The sequence below is a fragment of the Pseudopipra pipra genome, chromosome W, assembly GCF_036250125.1.
Source record: "Pseudopipra pipra isolate bDixPip1 chromosome W, bDixPip1.hap1, whole genome shotgun sequence".
In the NCBI taxonomy this organism is placed as follows: domain Eukaryota; kingdom Metazoa; phylum Chordata; class Aves; order Passeriformes; family Pipridae; genus Pseudopipra; species Pseudopipra pipra.
Genome location: NC_087580.1, coordinates 5,784,964 through 5,812,050, shown reverse-complemented (window position 1 = coordinate 5,812,050; position 27,087 = coordinate 5,784,964). Strand labels below are relative to the sequence as shown.

The 27,087-nt window shown below is 56.7% G+C and overlaps 1 protein-coding gene, 1 long non-coding RNA gene and 1 pseudogene across 3 annotated transcripts; 1 reads left to right on the top strand and 2 right to left on the bottom strand.

The window, feature by feature from the left end:
* The window catches only part of LOC135404433 (zinc finger protein 239-like), a 352,167-nt pseudogene that overhangs the window by 241,195 nt on the left and 83,885 nt on the right, over positions 1-27,087 (top strand).
* On the bottom strand, positions 7,835-9,769 carry LOC135404487 (uncharacterized). 2 transcript variants are annotated; one of them, XR_010425673.1, is made up of 3 exons: positions 9,695-9,769; positions 8,863-9,001; positions 7,835-7,966 (listed from the first exon to the last, which is right to left on the bottom strand). It is a non-coding gene; the product is annotated as an uncharacterized LOC135404487 (long non-coding RNA). The 2 variants fall into 2 exon arrangements; XR_010425674.1 differs by lacking the exon at positions 9,695-9,769 and adding an exon at positions 9,156-9,230.
* On the bottom strand, positions 12,274-14,675 carry LOC135406255 (class II histocompatibility antigen, B-L beta chain-like). Its single transcript, XM_064640684.1, has 5 exons — positions 14,484-14,675; positions 13,699-13,968; positions 12,760-13,041; positions 12,385-12,491; positions 12,274-12,282 (listed from the first exon to the last, which is right to left on the bottom strand). Exons 1-5 carry the CDS (start codon positions 14,566-14,568, stop codon positions 12,274-12,276), a joined length of 753 nt encoding a protein of 250 aa, XP_064496754.1. The 5' UTR covers positions 14,569-14,675.

The following is a 27,087-nucleotide window of genomic DNA, read 5'->3' as shown; positions in this document are numbered from 1 at the left end:
GCTGGCTGCTGGCCCCCGCCCAGCTGCTGTCTTGTCCTCAAGCTCTGAAAACGTTCCGGGATGGCTTTTTAGCAGCTTCACATTTACTCCTGCCGCTAGGGTTGGTTAGGTTTTGATCAGCCGCAGCTTTAGCCAGACTCCCACTCTGGATGGTGAGGGCACGCGCGTGTTAGGCGGAGCTATCCCCTGCACGTCCGGCCAAAATAAACAAATACCGGCTTAATAGCACCTGTGGCTGTTGAGTTTTACTACTGTTGCCTTTTCCTGGCATCAATGGATAGAGACAGTTCTGTCCCTGCTGCACTTGGCCTATGTTGTTTTGGGCTTGTTGGAAATCATAAAACTTTTCTAATTTTTTTAGTGTTCCTAATTAACTTTTTGATTAGTTGTTTTTAACACACATCATAGGCGGTGCGTTCAGCCTTAAATCAACTTTAGCCAGCATGGAGTAAAAATTGTCATAAGCTCCTTTGGGAGAACACAGCCTGGGAAAAGTACTAAAACTGTAAGTTTTGTTGAAGTTAACCCTGTTATGCTTCAGTGGAGAAAGCCTGTCAGAGAAAGATGTCCTGTTGAAGGAGGAGATCTGGAACACAAGATTTATGGACTACAAGGACCTTCTGCAGAAACCAGCAGCTAAAGAAGAAGACTAACAAAGGCTCAGCATTTGTGTCAGAAAACCCCTAGGGGAGGGAAAATATACAAAAAAGATTAAAGATATGAAGTTATTACAGTAGAAAGTGAGAAATTAATAACCGATACCACATAGAATACTAATTAATGAAAGGGAGTGAGTGATGTAATTTGGAAGCAATGAACATTAATTTCTTTGTTTGCCAAATCTGTATAAATAGGTGAAAAGCGATGTCTTGCTGTCAGTACGGAGGCAGGATTTTTGTCAGCCACGTGCACACGCAGGGCTGCAAATAAAAGTAATCCCTTGCTTTCTAACAGTAAAAAGCCAATTTGTTAGAGGGTCCTATTTATCCCGACAGTTTCAGAGGTGTTTAGCAACAGGCAGTCCTCTGGACACCTGGTGTAACCTCTGCTCAGCAGGCAGATAGTGTTTCTCATGCACCAAGGATGCAGCTGGTTGTTATTTAACAACACTTGACCTGGCTGGTTTGGCCCCTGCCTGGAATGGGGCATCAAGTTTTACTCAGTTCTTCTCAGGACAGGTGGTTTCACTCCTGCCCAGCTCAGCACAGTTCATATGGCTCCTGCTCCACTCCGAGGTGTTTCTTCTTTTATGCTTGGGGCATCCAGCTCGGGCATGACTTTGCTTGGATGGCTTTTTTCATCACGTCTTGCAGCAGCTGGTTTTATCCCTGTCATCCTTGGGGAGGCTCCTTGTACCCCTTACCCAGACAAAGCATCTGCATTTACTCCTGCATTACACCTCTCAGGTGACCTTTTTATGCCCCTGCCCTAACCTGATGTCCAGGTCCTGTATTACCGTCCCCCCAGCAGCACTTCAGGAGCTCTCTGATGAAGACAATCAACAATGGCACTCGTGAACAGTGCCTCTGCTCCTGCCTCCTGCTCATATGGGGGCATTTTAGGACATAAACAGCTGTGCTCTGTGACCAAGCTGGTCCTACATGAGTCCCCTTTGCCCTCATCGTCAGTCCCTGAAGGTCCAGTGCGCCAGGAAGACCCCTTCTCCCCCTCCCTATCAGCCTTCCCATTTCCAGGCCCCAGGCCGACTCCTTTGCTCCTCACAGGCCTTGCAGGTCACAGGCACCTGCCTGCCAGGCTGGGATGGCCTCACAGCAGCACAGGGCAGCACAGCAGCACACAGAGCCCCATCTTAATACCAAACAGACTCTTCTCCCCTGAAAGGGCCACTCCTGTTCTGTTAACGTGTTTCAAGTCTAGATTAAGATTGTTATATTGACATGACAAACCAAGGATTAGGATGTGCCCTGGCCTGCAGAGTGATCAGGTCCAGGTGATCAGGCATCATAAGCTGAGCTGTGCTGTACAATTCGGTGCTAAAGGGCTTACAAAATCTTACTATGCTGGTGCTGCTTATAGAAATCTTGTGCTACTCAAATCATGGTATTCTGGGCTATAGTGATCATACCATGATGTTAAAAAAAATGAAGCTTTAATTGTAACTATGTGTCATGGTTTGAGATAGCCCCAAAAAATCCAATTCCCTAGCTCCATCCTCCTCCCACATCTCAACCTAATGTGAGATGGGCTTTTCCAGACAAAACACACCAGACTCAAAGTGGGGGAAAGGGAATATATTATAATGACTGTACAAATAAATATAACATCACATTATACACATGATCACAACTATCTCTACCATGACATATAGTATTTACAATGGACCAGATCTCTTCTCCCCTCCAAATAAAAGTCCAGGAGGGAAAGAAGGACAGATCCCTTCCAGTCCTTAAGCAGCAGCATCTTCTGAGGCAGCAGTCTGTCTGTCTTCTTTACATGCAGCAGCTGATAGCTGGCTTTCTGCCAGCACTCAACGAGGGAGATATCCAAGCTCTCCCTCGACCCCCTTGACACAGGCAAAGGGGTCTTCCGTGGGCTTCATAGCCCCAGACAAGGTCATATCACCACGTCATATCACGAAGACACAGGGGGTCTTTGTGACGGTCTGGTATCCCAGGAGACTCAGCTCCTTCTTGCAGGGCCTCTGTGCCCTGTCTCTCAGGCTGCCACCGTGGCAGCAGTGCAAGGGGGGAGCCAAGGTCAACTCCCCCTGCATTCCATCTGGCCATCACGGTCCAGCTCCGGGACGCCCTGAGCTTCTCAGCTCCTCTCTCTCTCCGGTGCTGCATACCTAAAACTCTTCTCCTAAATAGGAGTCCATGTCCCTCTTTTCCAAGAGGGATCTCAAAGGAGTTTTGGGGGGCTGGTACAGTCTTACCCCAAACTCTGTCTCTCAGCTCCTGGCTCTCTTTCTCCCGGCTCTGTCTTCCAGGAGTCTTCTCTGCGGTGCTGCATGTTGCTTCTGCTGCTCCTTCAGTTCAGGTCCTTATCTCTGGCTCTCTGCCACCGTTTCTCTGGTCAGTCCTGGCTGCTGCTCTGTGCCCATGGAGAAAAAAACATCTCCCAGCATAACTACAGGCACCTAGCCCAGCTTTATGCTGTTCCAGGTTCCTGCAGCCCCCCAGCCAGGGCTGGGAGGCCCCAGAGGGCCCAAGGGGCTTAGAGCCCCTTCCTCGTGGCTCTACAACATGGCCACCTCTCCTACAACAACCAAAACTACAACTCATCTCTTCCGGTCTGGTTGTGATATGTTTACATTTCTGCAGGAGCGCCCATTGGGCAGAACTTCGAAACTTCCAAGGGTTTCCACCCCTTGGGGTCTACCACTTCTCTTAGCCTCTGGGGGAAAACAAAGTCCAAACCACTACACTACCACAATTGTATGAAATTAAAGGGTTACCCAAAGATATACAACTAGAGATTCAACAGTGTAATAGTTATGAGGAGTATATCCAATTACTGAATTCGCTGTATTATTTTTCATTAAGAGGCTTTGGTATAGAGTATTGCTTTGCATGCAAAGAAGCAGGTTGCTTGGCCTTGATTGCTTTTAGATGTAAGACTTGTGGAAGCAATTGGTGGCTTGGGCAAATTAATTTGTTTGGTATTTGGTGCAGAAAGTGTTCTTTTACATTATCATTACAGTCATACACACGTGAATTAGAGCAAACAACAGGTTTACCAATAGCTGAAGCATTACAATTATTTGAAGCTGAAGAACAAGGGATATTAGCTGGTTTGCGCTGGGACACTAATTATATTATAAAAAGACTGAGTATAATCAAAGGTACAAAAATAATAGCAAGCAGGTGTAAGAAGAACACACCTTTGACAACAATATACCCTGGTGGTCCCTTTGAAGGCGATCCACAACAATATCTAGATTATTGTATAGAGGCACATGGTCAAAGATGATGATTTCTTTATGGTTTTGGATTTTGAAAATAATTCTGATAACACAAGGACATCCCAGTATCCCTGTTGGGCCCAGAGAAAACATTTGGGTAACATTTGCCAACCAAACAGGTCAATTGGACTTCTGTCTAAGTTTAGCCTCAGCGTCAGATCCTTTTCAAACGTGTCTTATTGGCATTCCTTACCTTGATACAAATGATTTTGCAGGATGGATTAGCTCTAATCATGACAAAACCAAAGTGGAATTAGCCTGCAATGTAACAAAAGAATGCACAAACGACACCAAAGGTATGACATCTCTTTTGTTAATAACTAATCTAAACAGGACCATGACAGATAGCCCCAGTGAGTTACAATTATTTGGAGCTGTGTATGGAAATGACTCTTGTTTTAGACTCAATATGAATAAGGAGAAGATCTTTCTACAATGGCAACAAACAATTGGGAATGTATCCACTACGAACATAACAGCACAGAACCCTCCATACGAGAATGTAACCTGGTGCCAAGGTTGTGTCAAAAATGTGTCAGTCAGTGTGACAAAGCCAAAATATTTACCACCTGGTTATTTCTTAATTTGTGGTAATAGAGCATGGTCTGGCATTCCTAAATACCCCATTGGTGGACCATGTTACTTGGGAAAATTGACTATGGTTACACCCACTATGAGAAAAATAACACAGTTGAAAAAGAGAAATATTCAGAACAAACGAGACACTGAATTTGATAAGTATTGTAAATCAGTAGAAAACCAACCCATTAAATTTTGATCACCTACAGCAAACTTCTTTGCATCCCTATTTGCCCCCGTTGGAGCAAAAAAGAGTCTGGTTCTTGTCCAAAGAACAGCTTGTTGGGCAAGGAATCAAATGAATAGAACCTCGAAAATTCTAGGGGAATTGGCTCATGACTTTGATGAAATAAGACATGCTGTTTTACAGAACAGAGCAGCTATAGATTTTCTATTGCTGGCTCAGGGGCATGGATGTGAGGAATTTGAAGGCATGTGTTGTATGAATCTTTCTGATCACTCTCAGTCCATCTACCAAAAACTAAAGGAAATGCAAGGTCATTTGGATGAGTCTAAAATCCAAAAGGATCCTATTAGAGAATGGTTAGCAAAGTTAGGTTTAGGACCATGGCTCGCTGAGATCACTAAACAAGCTATTTCACTTTTGCTGATATTGTTAGCTGCTTTATGCGTCGTTCCTTGTATTTTTAAGTGTATACAGAACATGCTAACGAAGGCAATGAATGATGTATTTTTAACAATATCTAAAGAAAATGGGGCAAGTGTGGAAAATATTGCAGAAACATGGTTGATAGAAAGGGGACATGAGAGAGATGCTATAGCTCTGGTCCCACGGTAAGAGAAAACTATTAGAAGGTCACTGTGTTTGAGAAACTGGGTACGTGACAGAAGAAAAGAATATAGCGGATGGGAAAGCTGAGCAAATAGCAAACAAGTAACCATCAGAATGTGAACAAAACAGCATTTGCGCAAATATAACTTAGGTAATTAGAAGCCAATGATGAGCTTAGCTTTTGTAATATGTATGAAGCTAATTTGTAACCTTTATAAGCACAAAGCACGCAGCAATAAAGTCGGATAGTTCATGATCGTGTGGTTGTGTAAATATATATCCCGTCGTCTACAACAACCAGGTGTGTGTGTGACCCCCCCAGGTGTGTGTGTGTGATCCCCCAGGTGTGTGTGTGTGACCCCCCAGGTGTGTGTGTGTGACCCCCCCCAGGTGTGTGTGTGTGTAACCCCCCCAGGTGTGTGTGTTCCCCCCCCAGGTGTGTGTGTGACCCCCCCAGGTGTGTGTGTGTGACCCCCCAGGTGTGTGTGTGTGTAACCCCCCCAGGTGTGTGTGTTCCCCCCCCAGGTGTGTGTGTGACCCCCCCAGGTGTGTGTGTGTGACCCCCCAGGTGTGTGTGTGTGACCCCACGTGTGTGTGTGTGACCCAGTCAGGTGTGTGTGTGTGACCCCCCCCAGGTGTGTGTGTGTGACCCCCCCCAGGTGTGTGTGTGTGTGACCCCCCAGGTGTGTGTGTGACCCCCAGGTGTGTGTGTGTGACCCCCAAGGTGTGTGTGTGTGACCCCCCAGGTGTGTGGGTGTGTCTCCCCCCCCCCCGGTGTGTGTGTGTGACCCCCCAGGTGTGTGTGTGTGACCCCCAGGTGTGTGTGTGACCCCCCAGGTGTGTCTCCCCCCCCCAGGTGTGTGTGTGTGACCCCCCAGGTGTGTGCGTGCGACCCCCCCAGGTGTGTGTGTCTGACCCCCCCCCCCAGGTGTGTGTGTGTGACCCCCCAGGTGTGTGTGTGTGACCCCCAAGTGTGTGTGTGTGACCCAGTCAGGTGTGTGTGTGTGACTCCCCAGTTGTGTGTGTGTGACCCCCAGGTGTGTGTGTGTCCCCCCCAGGTGTGTGTGTGTGTCCCCCCCAGGTGTGTTTGTGACCCCCCCAGGTGTGTGTGACCCCCCAGGTGTGTGTGTGTGACCCCCCCCAGGTGTGTGTGTGTGACCCCCCAGGTGTGTGTGTGTGACCCCCCCAGGTGTGTGCGTGTGACCCCCCCAGGTGTGTGTGTGTGACCCCCCCAGGTGTGTGTGTGTGAGTGACCCCCCAGGTGTGTGTGTGTGACCCCCCCCAGGTGTGTGTGTGTGACCCCCAGGTGTGTATGTGTGACCCCACCCCAAGGTGTGTGTGTGTGACCCCCCCAGGTGTGTGTGTGACCCCCCAGGGGAGTGTGTGTGACCCCCCCCAGGTGTGTGTGTGACCCCCAGGTGTGCGTTTGTGACCCCCAGGTGTGTGTGTGTGACCCCCACGTGTGTGTGTGACCCCCAGGTGTGTGTGTGACCCCCAGGTGTGTGTGTGTGACCCCCACGTGTGTGTGTGACCCCCAGGTGTGTGTGTGACCCCCAGGTGTGTCCCCCCCCCTGTGTGTGTGTGACCCCCCCAGGTGTGTGTGTGTGACCCCCAGGTGTGTGTGTGTGACCCCCACGTGTGTGTGTGACCCCCAGGTGTGTGTGTGACTCCCAGGTGTGTCCCCCCCCGGATGACCCCCCCTGTCCCCCCCAGGTTCGAGTCCCTCCGGGCCCGTTTGGCGGCGGCGGCGCTGTGGCTGCTGAGCCGCTGGGGGGCGCTGCCACACGGGGAGCAGCTGCAGAGAGTCCTCCGGGCCTGAGGGGGGCGCTGCAGGAACCCGAAACCACCCCAAATTACCCCAAAAATTGACCCCAAAAATAAATCCTGAGTTGAGCAGCTGCAGAGAGTCCTCCGGGCCTGAGGGGGGCACTGCAGGAACCCCAAATCGCCCCAAATTACCCCAAAAATTCAGCCAAAAATAAACCTTAACTGGATCATCTGCAGAGAGTCCTCCGGGTCTGAGGGGGTGCTGCAGGAACCCGAAACCGCCCCAAATTACCCCAAAAATTCACCCCAAAAATAAATACTGAGTGGAGCAGCTGCAGAGAGTCCTCCGGGCCTGAGGGGGGCGCTGCAGGAACCTGAAAGCGCCCCAAATTACGCCAAAAATACACCCCAAAATAACCCCCGAGTGGAGCAGCTGCAGAGAGTCTTCTGAGCCTGAGGGGGGCACTGCAGGAACCCAAAACCGCCCCAAATTACCCCAAAAATTCACCCCAAAAATACACCCAAAAATAAACACCGAATGGAGCAGTTGCAGAGACTCCCCCGGGCCTGAGGAGGCCCCAGAAACACCCGAAAACCCCCAGAATTGCCCCAAATCCACCAGGCTGCTGCTCCAGGGGTGTGCCAGGAACACCCCTGAACACCCCAAAAATGGAGCAAAGCCCCCCCAAACCCCTTCCAAAACCCCACAAGTGCCGCCCTCAGAGTGCCAATGAACCCCCCGTGACCCACGGACACCCCGGGAACGGCCGTGGGGGTTTGGGTTTTATTACAAATGTGCACTTTGGGGGGATTTTGGGGTGGGAGTGGGGGGGAATTGGGGGTCCCGAAGCCCCTCAGAAGTGGGCCGTGACTCGGTCGATCTCCAGGAGGTCGTCCAGGATCTCTGGGGCGGGAGGGGGGGTCAGGGATCATCACCTGCCCCAGCCCACCCCCAATCCCAGTCCTACACTTGCTTCCCAAACCTGTCCGACCCCAAACCTGTCCGACCCCAAACCTGTCCAACCCCAAACCTGTCCCAGGTGGGACCACCATGACCAGGGTGCTCACGAGTTTCTGGGCCAGCTCCCCCTGTCCCAGCCCCACTCCTGTCCCAGCCCCACCCCTGTCCCATCCCTGTCCCCTCCCCACATACGGTGTCGGAGGTGGTGCCCATTTTCTTGGCCAGCTCCTCCATCCCACACCAGTCCCTGTCCCTGTCCCCTCCCCATGTACAGTATCTGGTGTTGTCCCGAGTTTTTTGCCCAGCTCCCCCATCCCACACCAGTCCCTGTCCCACCTCTGTCCCCGCCCTGTCCCCTCCCCACATACGATATCCAGGGTGGTCCCGATTTTCTTGGCCAGCTCCCCCTCTCCCAGCCCCACCCCTGTTCCCTCCCCACGTACTTGGCCAGCTCCCCCATCCCCACAGGTGTCCCAGCCCTGTCCCACCCCAGTCCCTGTCCCCTACCCACGTACGATATCCGGGGTTGTCCCGATTTTCTTGGCCAGCTCCCCCTGTCTCTGTCCCTGCCCTGTCCCCTCCCCATGTACGATGTCCGAGGTGGTCCCGATTTTCTTGGTCAGCTCTCCCATCCCCACAGGTGTCCCAGTCCTTGTCCCTTCCCCACATATGACATCTGGTGTTGTCCCGATTTTCTTGGCCAGCTCCCCCATCCCACACCAGTCCCTGTCCCTGTCCCCTCCCCACGTACGATGTCCGGGGTTGTCCCAAGTTTCTTGGTCAGCTCCCCCATCCCCACAGGTGTCCAATCCCAGTCCCTGTCCCCTCCCCACGTACCATATCCGGGGTGGTCCCGATTTTCTTGGCCAGCTCCCCCCTCTCCATGGCGCTCAGGTACAGGAACCTGCCCAGTAACTCCCCGTCCAGGACGTTCCTGACAGCATTTTGGAGCAGCCGCCGCTCAGCCTGCAGGAGCCTGGGGAGGGGCAGGGACACCTCAGGGGCTGCCCCGGGGGACTGGGACAGGTGAGGGACAGGGGAGGTACAGGGGAGGGACAGGGGAGGAACAGGGGGAGTTCTGCAGCACCCCCTGCAGAAGCCTGAGACAGGGGGGGACAGGTGTGTGTTACCTGAAGGCCCTGGGGTTGAGCCTGGCCAGGTGAGGCAGGGTGGAGCTCAGGGCAGGGCTGGGGGCTGTGGGACAGGAGAGGGGGCTGTGGGACAGGTGAGGGAGCTGTGGGACAGGTGGGACAGGTGAGACAGCTATGGGACAGGTGAGGGGGCTATAGGACAGGTGAGGAGGCTGTGGGACAGGTGAGGGGGCTGTGGGACAGGTGAGGGGGCTGTGAGACTGGTGGGACAGGTGAGGGGTCTATAGGACAGGTGAGGGGGCTATGGGACAGGTGGGGGGGCTGTGAGACAGGTGGGACAGGTGAAGGAGCTATGGGACAGATGATGGGGCTGTGGGACAGGTGTGGGGGCTGTGGGACAGGTGTGGGGGATGTGGGACAGGTGTGGGGGATGTGGGACAGGTGTGGGGGATGTGGGACAGGTGTGGGGTCTATGGGACAGGTGAGGGGGCTGTAGGACAGATGTGGGGCTATAGGACAAGTGTGAGGGCTGAGGGACAGGTGGGACAGGTGGGACAGGTGGGACAGGTGTGTGTTACCTGAAGGTCCTGGGGTTGAGCCCGGCCAGGTGGGGCAGGGCAGAGCTCAGGGCAGGGCTGGGGGCTGTGGGACAGGTGTGAGGGCTGTGGGATAGGTGAGGGGGCTATGGGAAAGGTGGGACAGGTGAAGGAGCTATGGGACAGATGATGGGGCTGTGGGACAGATGATGGGGCTGTGGGACAGGTGATGGGGCTGTGGGACAGGTGAGGGGGCTGTGGGACAGATGTGGGGGCTGTGGGACAGGTGAGGGGGCTGTTGGACAGGTGAGTCCCAGCCTCCCCAGCCCCAGCCCCAGCGTCGCTGGGGGGCACAAAACGGGGGGGCAGGGGGAGTTTGGGGGTCCCCAGAGCCTAATCCAGCATCACTGGGGGGCACAAAATGGGGGTCACAGGGGGTTTGGGGGTCCCCAGAGCCCCATCCAGTGTCACTGGGGGGCAAAAAATGGGGGTCACGGGGGGTTTGGGGGTCCCCAGAGCCCCATCCAGTGTCACTGGGGGGCACAAAACGGGGGTTACGGGGTGTTTGGGGGTCCCCGAAGGGGTAAGGGGTCCCCAGAGCCCCATCCAGCAGTGCTGGGGGGGCACGGAGGAGTCAGAGGGGTTTGGGGACACACACACAGGGGGATTTTGGGATCCAGCCCCAAATCCAGGCACCCAAGGACTGACCTGGACCACCCCCACCCCCCCAAATTCCAGCCCACCACATTCAGCCTCCAGGTCGCGTCTCCCCCCTCCCCTCCCCCCAAACCCCAACACCCCAAACAACCCCCCCCCAAACCCATCCCCAGTGTGCTGGTTTAAGAGTTAACCAGCAGGGGAAATGAACTCAACTCAAAGGAGAGATTCTAAGTCAGAATAACAATTTAATAAAATAACACAGTAAGTGCAATCATACGAACAAACAATTGGTCTTAACCCACAAAACCCAAATGTAGAACCCAGCACCCTGGGGCATGAACAAAGTGGTGATCCTTGGGCCCCCCCTGAGTCCAAAGTAAAGGGAGAGGGGAAAAAAACCTGCTGGTGGGAGAGCTGTTGCAGTCTGGTCAAAAGTGGGGATTGCAGTCCAGTTGAGGGGGGTGGTCTCAGGCTGGTTGAGAGCGGTGAGCTGCAGTCCTCCTCTGGATCCCACGAGTGGTAAAAAGGTTCTGAAACTCCAGGTTTATATATTCTCCAGTTCAGGCAGGAATGCCCAGTCCTCCCCTCAGAGCGGGGAATTCCATAAAAGGATGATCAGTCCTCCCCTCAGAGAAGGGAATTCCATAAAAGGATATGAGGATGCTCAGTCCATAAAAGGATATGAGGATGCTCAGTCCACAAAAGGGCACGGGGACATGGTGGGACAGGGGGACAAAGCGCATCTGGATTTGTTTTGTTCTTGCAAAGGGCCAAGGCATGATCCCCAGCCCTGGGAAGGGAGATCCTGTGCCTGCCTCATTCCTCAGGGCTCTTGCTGGGGCTCTGGGATGTGGGGATGTGCAATGGCAAGGGCAGGAGCATGGGGCAGCACCTCTGTCTCAGTTGAGTGAGACTGAAGTGTTTTGCTAAGGGGGATGAGTTATGAGGAAAACCAAACTCCTCCGTGTAAGCAACTGTAAATCTGAAATTAAGAGACTCCAGTTGAGGAGGTATGGAAAAAGGAAAAATAACAGCTCTTTATTAAAGGGTATCTGTGTATTGGCAGAAGAACAAAAGAACACAGAACCAACCAAACAATGATCCTGTAGCCAAAAATCCCCTTCCTGTTGGACCTGTTGGACCGCCAATGGAGATACCCCAAAGCGAGGAGGGAAAAGGGGAAAATGGGGGAAAAAAAGGAAAAGGGGAAAAGGGGGTAAAAGGGGCTCTTCCCACGAAACTCCCGCTGTCTGTGGCTGGCTGTGGCCGGGAATTCCCCCTTTTGGCCGATGAACACACGCCACTGCCAACGCGGGAGCGCAGGAGGGAAAGGGCGACCTCCTCCCCAAAAGGTTCCTCTGGAGGGGGGTCAAACCTCTCCCGTGAAGTCCGAGCAGGTCCGGGCTGGGGGCAGAACAGGGCGCAGGAAACAAAGGCAAACGGGAACCAGCAAAGAGCCAGATGAGCAGGCCGAGAACAAAAGGACCTCGGAGCCTCTCCAACACACCCCTTGCCTGAGTTAAGGCCAAAGTGAAGGGCCTTGCCCTTTGCCCAGGAGAAAGCAAAAAACTCCACCCCCCCAGAGCCTTCTGAGGGCTCCCAACCTGCAATGTGGGCTGGGCCAGTTCTTTTGTGGGTGTGAGTCACCCAAGGCAAAGCCCCGTCCCCCATTCAACAACTTTCTTTTCCAGTGGGGCAGGGCAAAGAAAAATTCCTGCTTGGTTTTTTAGAAAAAGGAAACCTATGATAGGGATCCCCTCCCCCCTGCCCTCACTGCCCCCCAAAAACAGGGACTGGGGAGAACTGGGAGTCTTTCCTGGGAACACTGGGAGCAGCAGGCTGGGGTCAGAATAAAAGCAGGGCCGGGGGGGACACACGACCCCCCAAACTGAGTGTTGGGATGGACTTGGGGGTCCCGGCTGGGCCCGAGGCCACAGGGAGGGGCTGCGGCCGCCGGTGGCTCAGGAGCTCTGTGGGGAGAGAAAAGGGGGTGAGAGCAGGGGGGGGGGCTTGGGGGATACGGAGGCTGTGGGCAAAGAGGGGGAACACAACCCCCGGGGACCCCCCTTTACCTTCTCCCGCAGGTAGAAGCCGAGCCCCAGTGCCAGGAAGACCAAGCCCAAGACGAAGCCCCCGACCCCCACCAGGATCTTGCTGCGGACGGTGTCCGGTGGCATCTCTGGGGGGAGCCGGGGGGGTCAGCACCCCCAAAACTTCCTCCCACGCACCCCCCGGCACCCCACAGAGCCCGACCCGCTGTCCCCCAGCCCACCTGGGGGTCCCTCCAACCTCCTGCCAGTCCCTTCCCAGCCCCGCCAGGGATCCCACCAAGCCCCTCCCAGCCCCTTTAGGACCCTCCAACCCCCTCCCATCACCCCCAGCACTCACCAAACTCCCTCCCAGTTGCCCCCAGTTGCCCCCCCGGTGCTGAGGGGGCCGGGCCGTACCCCAGTGCCGGCGGAGGGGGTGCTCCAGGCTGACGTGCTCCACCTGGCAGCTGTAGGTGACCCCGCGCCGGGGGGGGATTTCCAGCAGCACCAGTACCTGGTAGGTCCAGTCCCCGTTGGGGACCACGTCAGTGGCCACCACGTGCTCCGGCAGCTCCTGCCCATCCTGGAACCACCTCACCTGCACCGGTGCAGGGTAGAAATCCATCACGGAGCAGAGCAGGCGGCCGGGGCCGGGCTGGGAGCTCGACGGCACCAGCGAGATGGACACGCTGGGGGGCACTGGGAGGGACAGGGGAGACACTGGGCTGAGCTGGGGGCACTGGGAGGGAGGGGAGAGGGCTTGGAGGACATTGGTAGGGATTGGGATGGCACTGAGAGGGACTGGGATGGCAGTGGGAGGGACTGGGAATAGACTGGGGTAGAAGGGGATGGGCTGGGGGGACACTGGGGAGAGAGTTGGGAGATGTGGAAGTGAAGTGGGAACGACTGGGAATGGAGTGAGAGGGACTCGGAGTGGAGTGAGAGGGTCTGGGGAGGACTGGGAGTGGACTGATCTGGACTGGGAAGGAAGCACTCGGGACTGGGAGGCTGAGTGGTGGTGAGGGAACTCTTTGTTTTGGGTCTGCCTGGCAACTGGAGCGTCATCAGAGAGACGCGCTGGGATTGGCTGAGGGGCGTGAGCTCGTTGGCCCCAGCGGGGTGGAGACACGGGGGGGCACTGGGAGAGAATGGGATGGACTGGAATGGCCTGGGAGAAACTGGGAGAAACTGGGAGAGACTGGAGTGGACTGGGAAGAACTGGGAGGGGGCCAAAAGGCATGGAGAATGGCAGAGGGAGGGCTGAGGGGTCTGGGGTGATTCCCAGGGACGGTTTGAGAGGCTCCAGGGTCATGCCCAGGGCAGGGCCCGGGGGGACCCACTGTGACCCATGCTCACCTCTCCTCTCCACGGTGAACGGAGCATCAGCCTTGTAGTTGTACCGGCAGTATCTGTCCACCGCAGACCGTTTGTACTCCAGCCATTCCCGTTTACTGTTGAAGTGCCTGGCCTGGATCTCCCCACGTGGGGTGTCCCCCACATAGACCCCCACATCGCTGTCGAAGTGCAGGAACTGCTCCCGGTTGTAGATGTGCCTTTCGACGAACCTCACCCGCTCGGTGCCGTTGATGAAGTGACACTCGTGGTTTGTCATCAGCTGGAACACCCCTGTGTGTGCAGGACACGGGGCAGGGGGTACCCCATTCCCCCCCTGCCCCTCAGGCCCTATTCCACTCCAGCAGGGTGGGAGCTCAGGGGGCCACCCCAGACCCCCCTTTCCCACCCCCCTCTGCCCCACGGACGCCCCAGCACCGGCTCTTGGGTGAGGGGGAACCCCCCCATCGGTCCCCCAGGATGGACAAGGCGGTTGGGGACCCCCTCAATGTGGATCCGACCCCCCCAGAGTCCCAGGGAACCGCTCCAGGGCTCAAGGGACCCCCAGGGATCCCCAGGGCACCCCTCTGCCTGCTCTCCCACACCCCCTTGCCCCCCTCTCCAACCCCTTTCCCACCAGTCCCACAATCCCCAGACCCCCCGCACTCACTTTAGGGCTCCCACCCCCCTCCCACTCATTCCGGGACTTCCAACCCCCCTCCCACTCACTTTTGGGGCTCCCCCCCCTCTTTTCTCCCCTTTTTTACCCACCTTTCCAACCCCACCCCCCTTCCACCCCCCCCGCTCACCCGACAGCTCCTCGCCCGCAGCCGGGGGGGCTCCCAGCACCACCAGCACCGCCAGCACGGCCCCAGCTCCCCGCACACGCTCCATGCCCAGCGCCGGACAGCTGCTGACAGCCCAAAACCAGCCGGGGGGATCCTTTTTGGGGGTTTTTCGGCGCGCTCTGATTAGCTGAGGGCAAAATCCGGCGCTGGTTTGGGGCCGTGTTGGAGCCTGGTCTTGCCGGCGACTGATGAGTCATCAGCGCGGGGCGCTGGGATTGGGCGCGGGCGGCGTGGGCTCTTTGGGATTGGCTGAGGGCCGTTGGGGGCGTGTCCAAGCCCCTCTTTTCCGATATTTTGGGGTCTGGGGTTGATCCAACCCCCCTGTCCTTGGGATTTTTACGGTCTAGGAGACCCCATACCCCCGTTTTCCAAAGATTTTTGGGGTCTGAATGTCCCCAACCCCCTGTTCCCGTGTTTTTTAGATGCTGATGGTGCCCAAACTGCTCTAAGATTTGAGGAATGGGAGTGCCCAACCCCAATTCTCACATATTTAGGGGTCTAGGATTAAATAGCACCCTATTTCCCAGGATTTTGTGTTTCTGGGACCTCCCACCCCCCCTGTTCCTAGTTTATTGGGAGGCTGACATTGCCCAAACCCCCCTGTTCCCAGGATTTTCTGAGTCCGGGTGTGCCTAAACCACCTTTCTTCAGGATTTCCTGGGTCTGGGAGTGCCCAGTTCTCAGGATTTTTAATATCTGGGATGCCCAAACCCCCCTGTTCCCAGGATTTTTAGGAGGATGGGAATGTCCAAGCTAGTCTTTTCCAATATTTTGGGCCCTGGTAGTGCCCCAACCCACGCAGTTTCTGCAATTTTAAGGGTCTAGGAGAGCCCATACCCCCATGTTCCCAAGATTTTTTTGTTCTGAATGTTCTCAACCCCCCTGTTCCTGTGTTTTTTAGATACTGATGGTTCCCAAACCCCTCTTTTCTAAGATTTGAGAGTCTGAGAGTGCCCAAACCCCATTAGGTTTTTGGGGAGCTGCCTAAACTCCCGTGTTCTCAGAATTTTGGGGCTCTGGATGTGCCCAAACAACCTTTTTTCATCATTTTCTAGTTCTGGGAGTGCCCAAACCCCCCTGTTCTCGCAGTTTCCAGGGTACGGAAGTACCTAAACCTCTCTTTTCCAGGATTTTTTTGAGCAACTGGGAAAGCCCAAACTCACTGTTCATGGGGTTTGGAGAGGATGACATTTGTGCACACCCCCCTTTCCCCTGGATTTCTGGAGTCTGAGTGTCAAAGCCCCTATTTTCCAATACTTTGGGGTCTGGGAGTGCCCCAACCCACCTGATCCCAGGATGTTTTGGGTCTGGGAGTACCCAAACCCTCCTATTCCAGGGATTTTCGCAGCCCCCCTTTCTCCCCAACAACCAGGACTGCAGAGCACTGAGAAGCTTTACTGGGAACACTGGGAACAGTTGGTTAGTGTGGGAAGAAATGCAGGGAAGGGGGGGACAGGTGACCCCCCAAACTGAGTGTTGGGATGGACTGGGGGGTCCCGGCTGGGCCCGAGGCCACAGGGAGGGGCTGCGGCCACCGGTGGCTCAGGAGCTCTGTGGGGAGAGAAAAGGGGGTGAGAGCAAAGGGGCTGGGGGGCAGGGGGAGCCCAGAGGCTGTGGGAGAGCAAGGGGGGGGCACGCCCCCCATTTGGGGACCCCCCTTTACCTTCTCCCGCAGGTAGAAGCCGAGCCCCAGTGCCAGGAAGACCAAGCCCAAGACGAAGCCCCCGACCCCCACCAGGATCTTGCTGCGGACGGTGTCCGGTGGCATCTCTGGGGGGAGCCGGGGGGGTCAGCACCCCCAAAACCTCCTCCCACGCACCCCCCGGCACCCCACAGAGCCCGGCCCGCTCTCCCCCAGTCCACCCGGGGGTCCCTCCAACCTCCTGCCAGTCCCTTCCCAGCCCCTCTGCAATCCCACAAAGCCCCTCCCAGCCCCTTTAGGACCCTCCAACTCTCCTCCCATCACCCTGAGAACTCCCCTGAACCCCTCCCAGTTTCTTTCCAGCTCCCCCACGACTTTCCAACCCCCTACCTCATCTCAAGCCCCTCCCAGCCTCCCTCCCCTCCCACCCAGGCTCCCCCAAACTCCCTCCCAGTTGCCCCCAGGGCTCCCCCAAGCCCCTCTCAGCCCTCCCAGGCAGGAACTTGGTGTCACCAGCGGGGTAAGGACCTGGTGGGGACACTGGGAGAGACTGGGATGGACTGGGATGGACTGCGAAGAACTGGGAGAGGGCAAAAGGCCATGGGGACAGGCACAGGGAGAGCTGAGGGGTCTGGTGTAATTCCCAGGGAGGGTTTGAGAGGCTCCAGTGTCATTATCGCGGAAGGGCCCGAGGGGACCCTCTCTGCCCCACACTCACCTCTGTGGTTCACCAGGAACGGGGTGGACAGACCGTGTCCACTGTTGCCCAATAGATCTCCAGAAAGTCCTGTTTGCTGTTCCAGATGCTGGCCTGGATCTCCCCAAACAGGTTGTCCCCCACAAAGACCCCCACATCACTGTCGAAGTGTAGGAGCTGCTCCCGGTTGCAGATGTTCCTCTGCACGAACCTCACCCACTCAGTGCCATTCATGAAGTGACACTCGCGTTTTGTGATCCTCTGGAACACCCCTGTGTGTGCAGGACACGGGTTGGGGGTGCCCCGTCCCCCCCATCATCCCCCAGCCCCCCACAGCAGGGTGGGAGCTCAGGGGGCCACCCCGGACCCTCCTTTCCCACGTCCCTCTGCCCCACGGATGCCCCAGCACCAGCTCTTGGTGGGGGGAACCCCCCCATCAGCCCCCCGGGGATGGACAGGGGGGTTGGGGACCCCCCCACTGTGGATCTGATCCCCCCAGAGCCCCAGGGAACCGCTCCAGGGCTCGAGGGACCCCCATGGAACCCCTGCCCCCAAATGGAGAACTGGAAAGGTCAAGAATAAAAATGTCACCCCCCTCCATTGTTCAAGAAATGTTCAGACCTCTTTCCTAAAAGCATCCAGGACTCGGGTCACCCAGTTTTCTCTCTGACAAGGCTTTGCAGGGGCTGCTTGGGAAAGGGAAGCCCTGGGGCCCCAGTGCAGATGGGTGGGGCTGCACTCTGGGGGGGTCGGCCTTTGGCTCTTGGCTTCCAGGGACCACCAGGAGTCAGTGAGCCGGGCTGGGGACGAGGGGCAGGACTGGCTGGGATTGCCTCTGGGGCCTGGCCCAGAAAATGGAAGTGTCCCCATGGGGGCAGCTGGAAAGGGCCCAGGAAGGAAATGCTGCCCCAGCGCAGGCTGTGGCAGTGGGGAGTGTGCAGGGGGAGGAGGCTGGGCCAGAGCAGGGCTGGGCAAGAACGGCCAAGCCGCGGGTGGGTTCTCCCCCGGCCCCCAGGGCCCAGCCCCTGATGGGAGGGCCTTGGGCAGGGCCTGGGGCAACTGCAGGAACCTCCGAGGCAACCCAAGGGCCGTGCTTTGGGCAGGTGGGTTGACAGGCCCAGCTCTCTGCAAGAGAAGTTGAGGGCTCTGAGGCAGAGAGGGGATGAGAGCCGGGTCCAGGCTTGGGAATTGCCGGGAGGGGAAAGGGATGTCTAAGAACAAGTCCCTCTGGAGAGGGAAGCAGAGAGGCTGAGTTTTGACCCCAGCACAAGGGTCTGCAGGGCAGAGCTGAGAATATCCCCCACGTGAGATTGTTGTGCATCCCTCCTTGCAGTTCTGACAGGCACTTCTTGTCACAGCCTGTCCTCTCCATTCCAGAATAGGCCCTGGCAACCAAAGAACCAACACCCCACACCATAGTGCAGACCAACCCATGTGCTTTGGGCCCTTTTGTTGTCCTATCCATTCTGGCCTATCCTCTCCATTCTGGAATGGGCCCTGGCAACCAAAGAACCAATGCCCTTGTGGTGGGGAAAAAACAGTTTTCCCTCTAAAGTTAAAAAATGGTAACCCCCAGGGGGTGGTGACCCTTAGGATTAAACCAATGAGCACTTCTGCAAAATATAAACATATCACCCAGACCAGAAAAGAAGGTTAGCTGTAGTTGTTGTTGTTGAAGTAGCCATATTCTGAGGCCACATGGAGAAGGGGCAGTAGCCCGATTGGGGGCTATGCCCCCCCCCCAGCCCCTGGCTGGGGGGCTACGGGGACTTGGAACAGTGTTAGACTGCGCTAAGTATCTGTAGCTGAGAGCTGGGAGGTTTTTTCCCTCCACCGTGAGCAGCAGAAGCAGCGGCAGAGCAGTACTGACAGGAGAAACGGTGGCAGAGAGCCAGAAGAAGATAAGAACTGAAGAAGCAGCAAACCAAGCACGCAGCTAATCAGAGAGACACAGAGTTGTCTGAAGAGAGAGAAAGTTTGGGTAAGAACTAAAACAAACTCCCCAAACCCCTCTGAGACCTCCTAGGAAGGAGGAAGAGATGGACTCTTACTTGAGAAGAGTCTTGGAGTGCTACAGCATTGAAAAGAGAGGAGCTGAGAAGCTCAAGGCATCCCAAAGCTGGACCGGGACAGCCAGAAGGAATGCGGAGGGGTGACCTTGGCCCCTGCATTGCTGCTGCCAGGCTGGCAGCCTGAGACAGAGCACAGGAGCTCTGATAGAACTCTTGAGGCAAAGGTTTTCAACTGAAAGCTGCCCGAGACGTTCTGACTCAGGGGTGAATCCCCTGAGGAAGGGACCTTCATGGGATGTCTTACACCCCATGATATGACGTGGTGAGGTGAGCCTTGTCCCTGCTACGCAGCCCACAGAATAGAAAGACCCTCGCTTGGAGTCGAAGGGCCAAGAGGGGCTTGGAGACCCCCCTCGTGTGTACTGGCAGAGATCCAGCTACAGCTGCTGCATGGAAGAAGAGAGCCTGCTGCCCTAGAGACACTGCTGCTCTGAGAGTGGAAAGGATCTCTTCCTTCTTCCCTCCTGACTTTTATTTGGAAGAAAGAAGAGATTTGATCCATTGTAAATACTCCTTTATCATGGTAGAGATAGTTGAGATTGTGTCTCTAATGTATTATAATATTTATCTGTACAATCAATGTAATATAATCCTTTTGCCCCATTTTGAGTCTCATGTGTTGTCTGGAAAACCCATCTCACACTGGGCTGAGATGTGGGAGGGGGGCTTGAACTCAAGAATTGGATTTTGGGCCTCTCCAACCATTACAGCCCTACAACCCCAAAGCGAAGCCCCACCCTTGTGCCATGGGCCCTCTTGTGATGTCACGGCCTGTCCTCTCCATTCTGGAATAGCCTCTGGAAACCAAAGAACCAACACCTCACACCCCCACAGTGCAGCCCCACCTGTCTGCCACGGGACTCTTTGTGATGTTACAGCCTTTCCCCCAGGAAAGAAAGCCTGGAACCTTTGGGTTTCAGATGCAGTTGGGGGGCCACCCTGGACACTCCATGGGCAGCAAGAGCTTTCTGTCCTGGTCCTTTTTGTCTGGCAGGAATCTCCAGCTGTGTTCAGTTTGGGCAGTCAGAATGGCAATTTCAACTCAGGGCTCCTGCAAGTGAATGACAGCCCTTCCCTCCAGGAAAGAAACCCCTTACCCTCGGTCTCTTCTCCTGTTCCCTGAAACACAACCTGCAGGGGAGCTTTCTGGGATCTCTTCTCTTGGGAATTGGGAAGATGGACCCACTCTCATGTTTAACACCTCAGGCAAAACCACCCTTTGAACACCTTTCCCAACCCTCCCCAACCTTCCCCAAAGCCCAGATTTTACAGGTGTCCTGTAATTATGGCCCCAGGGATGGACAGGGGGACTGGGGACCCCCCCACTGCCGATCCGATCCCCCAAGAACCCCAGGGAACCACTCCAGGGATCAAGGGACACCCAGGGACCCCCATGGCACCGCTCTACCTGCTCTCCCACACCCCCTTGTCCCCCTCTCCCACCCCTTTCCCAATGTCCCCACAATCCCCAAACCCCCCCGCCCTCACTTTGGGGCTCCCACAACCCTCCCTCTCACTCTGGGCCTTCTGACCACCCTCCCACTCACTTTTGGGGCTCCCACACACTCTTTTCTCCCTTCTTTCCCACTCTTTCACACCTCACCCCCCTGCCCGCCCCCCCCGCTCACCCGACAGCTCCTCGCCCGCAGCCGGGGGGGCTCCCAGCACCACCAGCACCGCCAGCACGGCCCCAGCTCCCCGCACACGCTCATGCCCAGCGCCGGACAGCTGCTGACAGCCCAAAACCAGCCGGGCGGCGCCGTTTTGGGGGGTTTGGGGCGCACTGGGCTTCGTTGAGGGCGCAGTTGGGGCCCTTTTTTCGAGGCATCTTGCCGGCGACTGATGAGTCATCAGCGTGGCGCGCTGGGATTGGGCGCAGGCGGCGTGGGCGCTTTGGGATTGGCTGAGGGCTGTTGGGGGCCCCCGCGGCAGCCCCGGGTCTGGGGGGTTCAGGGGGGGTCCGTGGGCTGCGGGGGAGGGGGGAGCTCAGGGCAAACCAAAAATGCCCAGCCAGGGCTCCCAAAGCTCAGGGAATCCCAAAACCGGCCACCGAGGGCTCCCACAGACCAGGAGAACCTCAAACAGAGGATAAAGTTGTCCCGGAGCTCAGAGTTGCCCCAAACAAGAGGGAGATGGGGGGCTGAGGATGCCCAATCCCCCTTTTCCCGGCATTTTTGGTTGTACTGGGTCTTAGTTAAACAAGATTACAACTTAGAAATTAAGAGACTTCAGGTGGAAGGGTGGAAAAGGAAAAGAAACAGCTTTTTATTAACAAAATCTGAATAAACAACAAATGGTGCAGCCAAAAACTTTCAGAAGAAACAAAATAAAGTCCCAAATCCCCAGGTTTCGGGGCAGTTTCGGGAGAAACTGTCCCAGCAGTTCAAAGCTCTCCCAGCCCTGTGTGCTCGCAGCCAGCAGTGAAGGAGTCCCTTTTCCCAGGGGCAGTCCCCAAAGCAGAACACCTCGCTCCCAGATGGGTCGGGCTCTCTCTCTCTCTCTCTCTCAGTCGCTCTCCATGAGGTGTCCTGGGGGGAAAAAACTTCCTCTCAGGAAAAGAGAACAAGGTGGCCAAAACCAGCTCCCGCTCTGTCCGGTCCTGGACAAACCCCAAAAGCCCCCGAACAAAGGACCCCCCGCCCTCCCCGCGGCCACCGCGGTGTCCCCGAGAGCCGCCCTCCCCCCACTGCCCCTGCCCAGCGCCTGCGGCTCCGCTCCAACCCACCCCATCCCGGGAGACACAGATGGGAATGGGGGGGACACTGGGAAACAATTCCAACACCTCTTTTCAAACCTCTGACACCTGCTTCCCAGACATTCCCAAAGAAGGGGCTTCCCATGGCCTCGAACCAGAGACCGACCCTTGTATTGAACCAACGCCTGGAGAGACACCTTCTAATCCCTGTCCCCATTCCCATTCCTGCGGTTCCCACCCCTCTCCCCATTCCAATTCCTGGGGTTCCCATCCCTATCCCCATTCCCACTTCCTGCTGTGCCAACCTGCTCCCAGTGTCCCTGTTCCTGTCCCCACTATCCCTATCCTGGTCTCCCATGTCCCCATTCCCATCCCCGGTGTCCCAATTCCCATTCCTGGTGACTCCAACCTGCTCCCAATGTCCCCATTCCCATTCCTGGAATTCCCATTCCTGGTGTCCCCAACCTGTTCCCAGTGTCCCCATCCCTGTCCCAAATGTCCCCATCCCAGTCCCCCCTGTCCCCATTCCTATTCCTGGTTCCCACAGAGGAACTGCCGGATGCCGGAGGAGGGAGCCAGGATTTATTGCCCAAAGCAGGAGATTTTCACACCCAAATTAAAGCCTCAGCAATAATTGTGGTCCTGGGTTCCACACGGGAAAAAGCAGGAAGTTGATCCATCGGGAAGAGCCGCAGGGGGGCCGGGGTGGGTGGGAGCAGCGGGATGAGCTCTGTCAGCAGCTCCTGCCTTTCCACAGGGAGAGGGAAGGGGCGGATCCAGCTCTGCGATCGCTCAGGCTGTGATTCCTGCTGGGATGAGAGTGGGGAAAGGAGTCACCATGTCCCTGTTCCCATCCCAGGGGATGGAGGCGGCTGTGGAGCCCAGGGAGAGTAGGAACTGCTCTGGAATCCCTCCTGATCCTGCTTCGTCCATCCCACCCCAATCCCACTCCATTCATCCCATCCCAATCCCACTCCAGAATACAGCCCTGATCCCAGTCCACAATTCCACCTGAGCCCACTCTGGAATCCTGCCCTGAGCTGGAATCCCCTTCCAATCCCGCTCCAGCCATTAGGCCCCCATTCCCCTCTGGAATCCCGGCATCCATCCTGGGATCCCTGCACAGAGGATCTGGATCCACACACGCTGCTGGGACTCACTGGTGGGCGCGGGGTCGTATCCATTCCCCTCCCTCTTCCCTATGGAAAGAAAGCAGGATCAGCACCCGTGGCACAGGATCCCCGGAATGCTGCCGGGCGGATCCGTGCCCCTTCCCGACCCCCATCCCGGGAGTTACCGGATCGGAGCTTCCAGACACCGACTCCCATGAGGCCGATGATGATGATGATGGCAGCGATGACGGACACAGTGTCCGAGTTAGAACAGCTGGGACCGATTCCTCACTGGATGGGTGTAGCCCAAAACTGTGGATTCTATGGCCTTCCATGCCATTTTCCCAGGAACTGTTGTCAGGAGAGGCCTGCGAGGTGGGGGGGATGTCCTGAGCACCCTCATACCCTTTTATGGACTGAGAATCCTCATATCCTTTTATGGAATTCCCCACTCTGAGGGAAGAACTAAGCAATCTTTTTATTGAATTTCCCGCTCTGAGGGGAGGACTGGGCATTCCTGCCTGAACTGGAGAATATATAAACCTGGAGTTTCAGAACCTTTTTACCACTCGTGGGATCCAGAGGAGGACTGCAGCTCACCGCTCTCAACCAGCCTGAGACCACCCCCCTCAACTGGACTGCAATCCCCACTTTTGACCAGACTGCAACAGCTCTCCCACCAGCAGGTTTTTTTCCCCTCTCCCTTTACTTTGGACTCAGGGGGGGCCCAAGGAACACCACTCTGTTCATGGCCCTGGGTGCTGGGTTCTACATTTGGGTTTTGTGGATTAAAACCATTTGCTTGTCTGTATAATCAGACTTATTGGGCAAGGGGGGTCCAAGAGAGGCCCAAGGGGGGCCCAAAGCGGACCCAAAGAGGGTCCAAGGGAGGCCCAAGGGGGGCCAAAGTGGGGCAAGGGGGCTGGGCCAGGGGGGGAAGGGCTGCAGGGGGCGGATCCCGGAGGAGGAAACCCGCCAAAAGCGGCGGCCCAGCCGAGGGAGGAGCCGAGCGGGAGCACAAAGAAGAGCAGCCAAAAGGTCCTGGCGGTCGCTCGGCAATGGCGGGGGGGGGGCGAGAGCGGTTTGGGGGCCCCCCGTGAGAGCCGGGGGGGAACCCCGGTAGCCGCGGAGTGGGGAGAGCGGAGAGGGGCGATCCCGGAGCTGGGGGACCCCCGGAATGCTGGAGGGGGGGGAGCAGAGAGGGAGTGCCGGGCCTTTTAAATGGGGGTCCCGGAGAGGGGGAAGGCCTTGGAGTGTGGAGAGGAGGGGGGGCCTTGAGGCGGGGTGGGAGCCGAGAGCGCCAAGAGGTTTGCGAGGGTGGGAGGCGAGAGAGGAGGGCCGGCCGGCCCTGGGAGGCAGAGTGGGGAGAAGTGAGCCCTGGGACCCCCCTGGCAACACTCAAGGGGACCCCGGCAAGTGGGAACCCCCCGGAGCCGTGGGACCCCCGGCAGCCGGGAGAAGGGGGACCCCCAATGCAGGCAGAAGTGCCATCAGGCCAGACAGGGGGGACCTCCCTAACCCCAGAAAGCAGAGAGGGGGAACTCCTGGGAGGGGATTTTGAGCTGAATGTTGGTGTTTTGGAAGTTTTTATGGACACAAGATGCCCGGTGCATTTTAGGGATGGACTTGGGCAGGAGAAACTCCCAAGGCAATGCGCTCACCCCTTGTTTTTCTCCCCTCCCCGGTGGTCAGGGCCGTGCTGTTGGTTCCCGATCCTGGCCGGCTGACCCAAGAGCCTGGCCACGTGTGCGGAGCCCGATCCGCTCCCTGCTCTCGTTGTCCCGGGGCAGCCTCTGATGTCCCCCCGGCTATGGGGGCGTTTTGTTGGCTCGGGCACAGGCGGCCCTTGTGCGGGGCTGTGTGCCGGGGGGCTGTTGGGGGTCCCCGGTGGGTGTTTTGGGGCGGTGTCGGGGTGGGTTGTGGGCAGAGCCCCGTGGGTGGTCGGGGGGCTGCGGGTCCCCCCTTGTTGGGGGTTGGTGTTGGTGGGTCAGGCCCCGGCGGCTCCATTGTGAGCCCGGTGTGGGCGGGGGGAGCTGGTCCGGGGGAGCCGGAGGGAGCCGAGGCAGCGGGTTTGGGGAGCCCTCGGGAGAGCCAGGGGTGGGGGGAGGAAGGGCGGGAGCCCCGGAGTGTGGAGAGCGGAGCAGGGCGATGGCGGAGCTGGGGGACCCCCGGCAGGCTGGAGGGGGGAGCAGGGAGAGGGAGGAGCCCCAGGAGGCTGCAAGGGGGGTCCCGGAGAAGGGGGAGCCTGGGCAGTGGGGACCCCTGGGATCCCCGGGCCAAGAAAGTGGAGAAGGTGGAGAGGGGGAATGTCTGAGAACCCGGCCCCCTGAAGCAGAGAGTGAGGGGAGAAGGGACCCCTGGGACCCGCAAAAGCCCTGGCATCCTTAAGTGGGACCCCCAGCAGCGCAGAGAGGGGAGAGCCCAGAAGGTAAAGATGAAGAGACCAGAGAGGGAGGAGGGTTTTTTTGAGCTGAATGTTCATATTTTGGAGTATTTTTTTTCTGAATCTTCATCTTTTGCAGATTTTAGGGGAGTTTTGGTATTTGTTTTTTTTTCCCAAACCTTGTTGTTTTCTTTTTTTGAGGTCTAAATCTTGGTGGTTTTTATGGGCACAGGATGTGCGATGAGTCCTAGAGCTGGACTTGGGCAAGAGGAACCCCCAAGGCAACACGCTCACCCCTTGTTTTTCCCCCCATCAGGATTTCTGCTTCCCAAAGCTTGGGCGGATGGAGGAGGAGGCTGCGAGGAAGAGGAAGATGCCGCGGGCCCCCCAGGCAGGTGAGGAGGAAGTCAGTGCCCCTTTGGGTCGGTCTTTTGTGGCCGTCCTGCCGGGGCCGGAGTTGGGGGTTGTCCTTGGGTTTCCCTGTGGGCCTCATGGAACCAAAGGAACCCTGAGGTGTTTCAGAAGGTCATGGAATCAAGGGGCCACTGGGACACTGCAGGGCCTCTGGCAATTAAAGGAACACTGGGACACTGGGGCAGGACATCCCCCCTGCAATGGCCCCAAGACAATGCCCCATTTGCAAAGGGGTCAGTGCTGAGGTGAGAGGGGGCCGGGACAAGGCAGGAGATGCTGGAACCCAGACTGGTTTGACCCCAAATGAAGCCCCTGATGGTGAGGGAACCCCTGGAGTCCAAGGACTGTCAGTCCATGGGTTTCTACCAGAAAGGGCCAGTCCCCTTTCCCAGGGGCAGGTTCTTCCAACAGAACCCTTCTTGGGGGGTGTGTGGAGATTCCTGCCTTGGCTGGGGACCCCCCCAAGGTCACTGCTGGAGGTTGAGAGCAGAGATCTCCCCACGAGCGCTGGTCTGGGGGAGTTCCATCCATCTCTCATTAAGAATTCTTGCTTGTTTGCCACCTTTAGTAGAATTGCTTCAACAATTGCTTTAGTGTAGTGCCCTGTCCTATCTTATCCTGTACTACTGGTAGTTTTAGTGTTTCTACTGTTCACTAAATAATTCTGACTAAAACCTTTTGTGTCATCATTTACAAAAATAAATAATTCATTTTCTATCCATAGATATGATTTGCCATCATTAAAGCCTGGGGGAATAACGTGGTTCAGTCCCCCCTCTAGAATTGCTCTAAATTTCAACTGTTGGCACAATGCAAGGCTGAGATTGGATCCAGCAGCCCCCAGCACCCCAGAGTAAGCTGGGAGCTTAGGGGGACCACCCCCCTTTCCCAACCCTCCAGTGCCCAAAGACCCCCATGGGACCGTCCATCCCTCCAGACCACCCTCCCTTTTCCACCCCTCTCCCTGTTCCTTCCACTTTTCCATGGTCCCCTCAAGCCTCAGGCCCCTGAGGATCACTTTCAGCTTCCAATCCCCACTTTTTCCCCCTCTCCCACCCCTTACACATCATTCCCCCAATCCCCAGCCCCATCATGCTCAGTTTGGGGGTACCACCCTCATCTTTTCCCCACTCTTCTGACCTCTCCCACCCCTTTCCCATCAGCCCCCAATCCTCATTCTCCCTCCTCCTCCACTTTTGGGGGGTCCCACTCCCCTCCCACTTACTTTGGGGTCCCGCCACCCCTTTTATCCCCTCTGACTCACCGACCCCCCCCTTCCCAACACCTCCTCTCACCCGAGAGCTCCTCACCTGCAGTGGGGGAGGCTCCCAGTAACACCAGAGTCCATGAAAGTCCCCCCAAAAAAGGGTTAGGTGGAGTCCTGGGTGCGCTCGGAGTGGGTTTGGGGGTTCCTTGGGGGCTGTGGGGTGGTTTAAGGGGGTCCCAGCACACTTTGGGATGCGTTGGATGCCGTGGGGGGGTGCAGATGTCCCCCCAAAGCTCTCCCAGAACAGGGTGATACAAGGGGGGGGCACAGAGGGGTCCCCATT

Coding starts and splice junctions, on each gene's coding strand:
- LOC135406255 (XM_064640684.1), bottom strand. CDS start 14,568: ATGGAGCGTGTGCGGGGAGCTGGGGCCGTGCTGGCGGTGCTGGTGGTG. Junction 13,969..14,483: donor TGCGGGCGAGGAGCTGTCGG/GTGAGCGGGGGG, acceptor CTGCACACACAG/GGGTGTTCCAGCTGATGACA. Junction 12,492..12,759: donor CCCCCTCCGCCGGCACTGGG/GTACGGCCCGGC, acceptor GGCTCCCCCCAG/AGATGCCACCGGACACCGTC.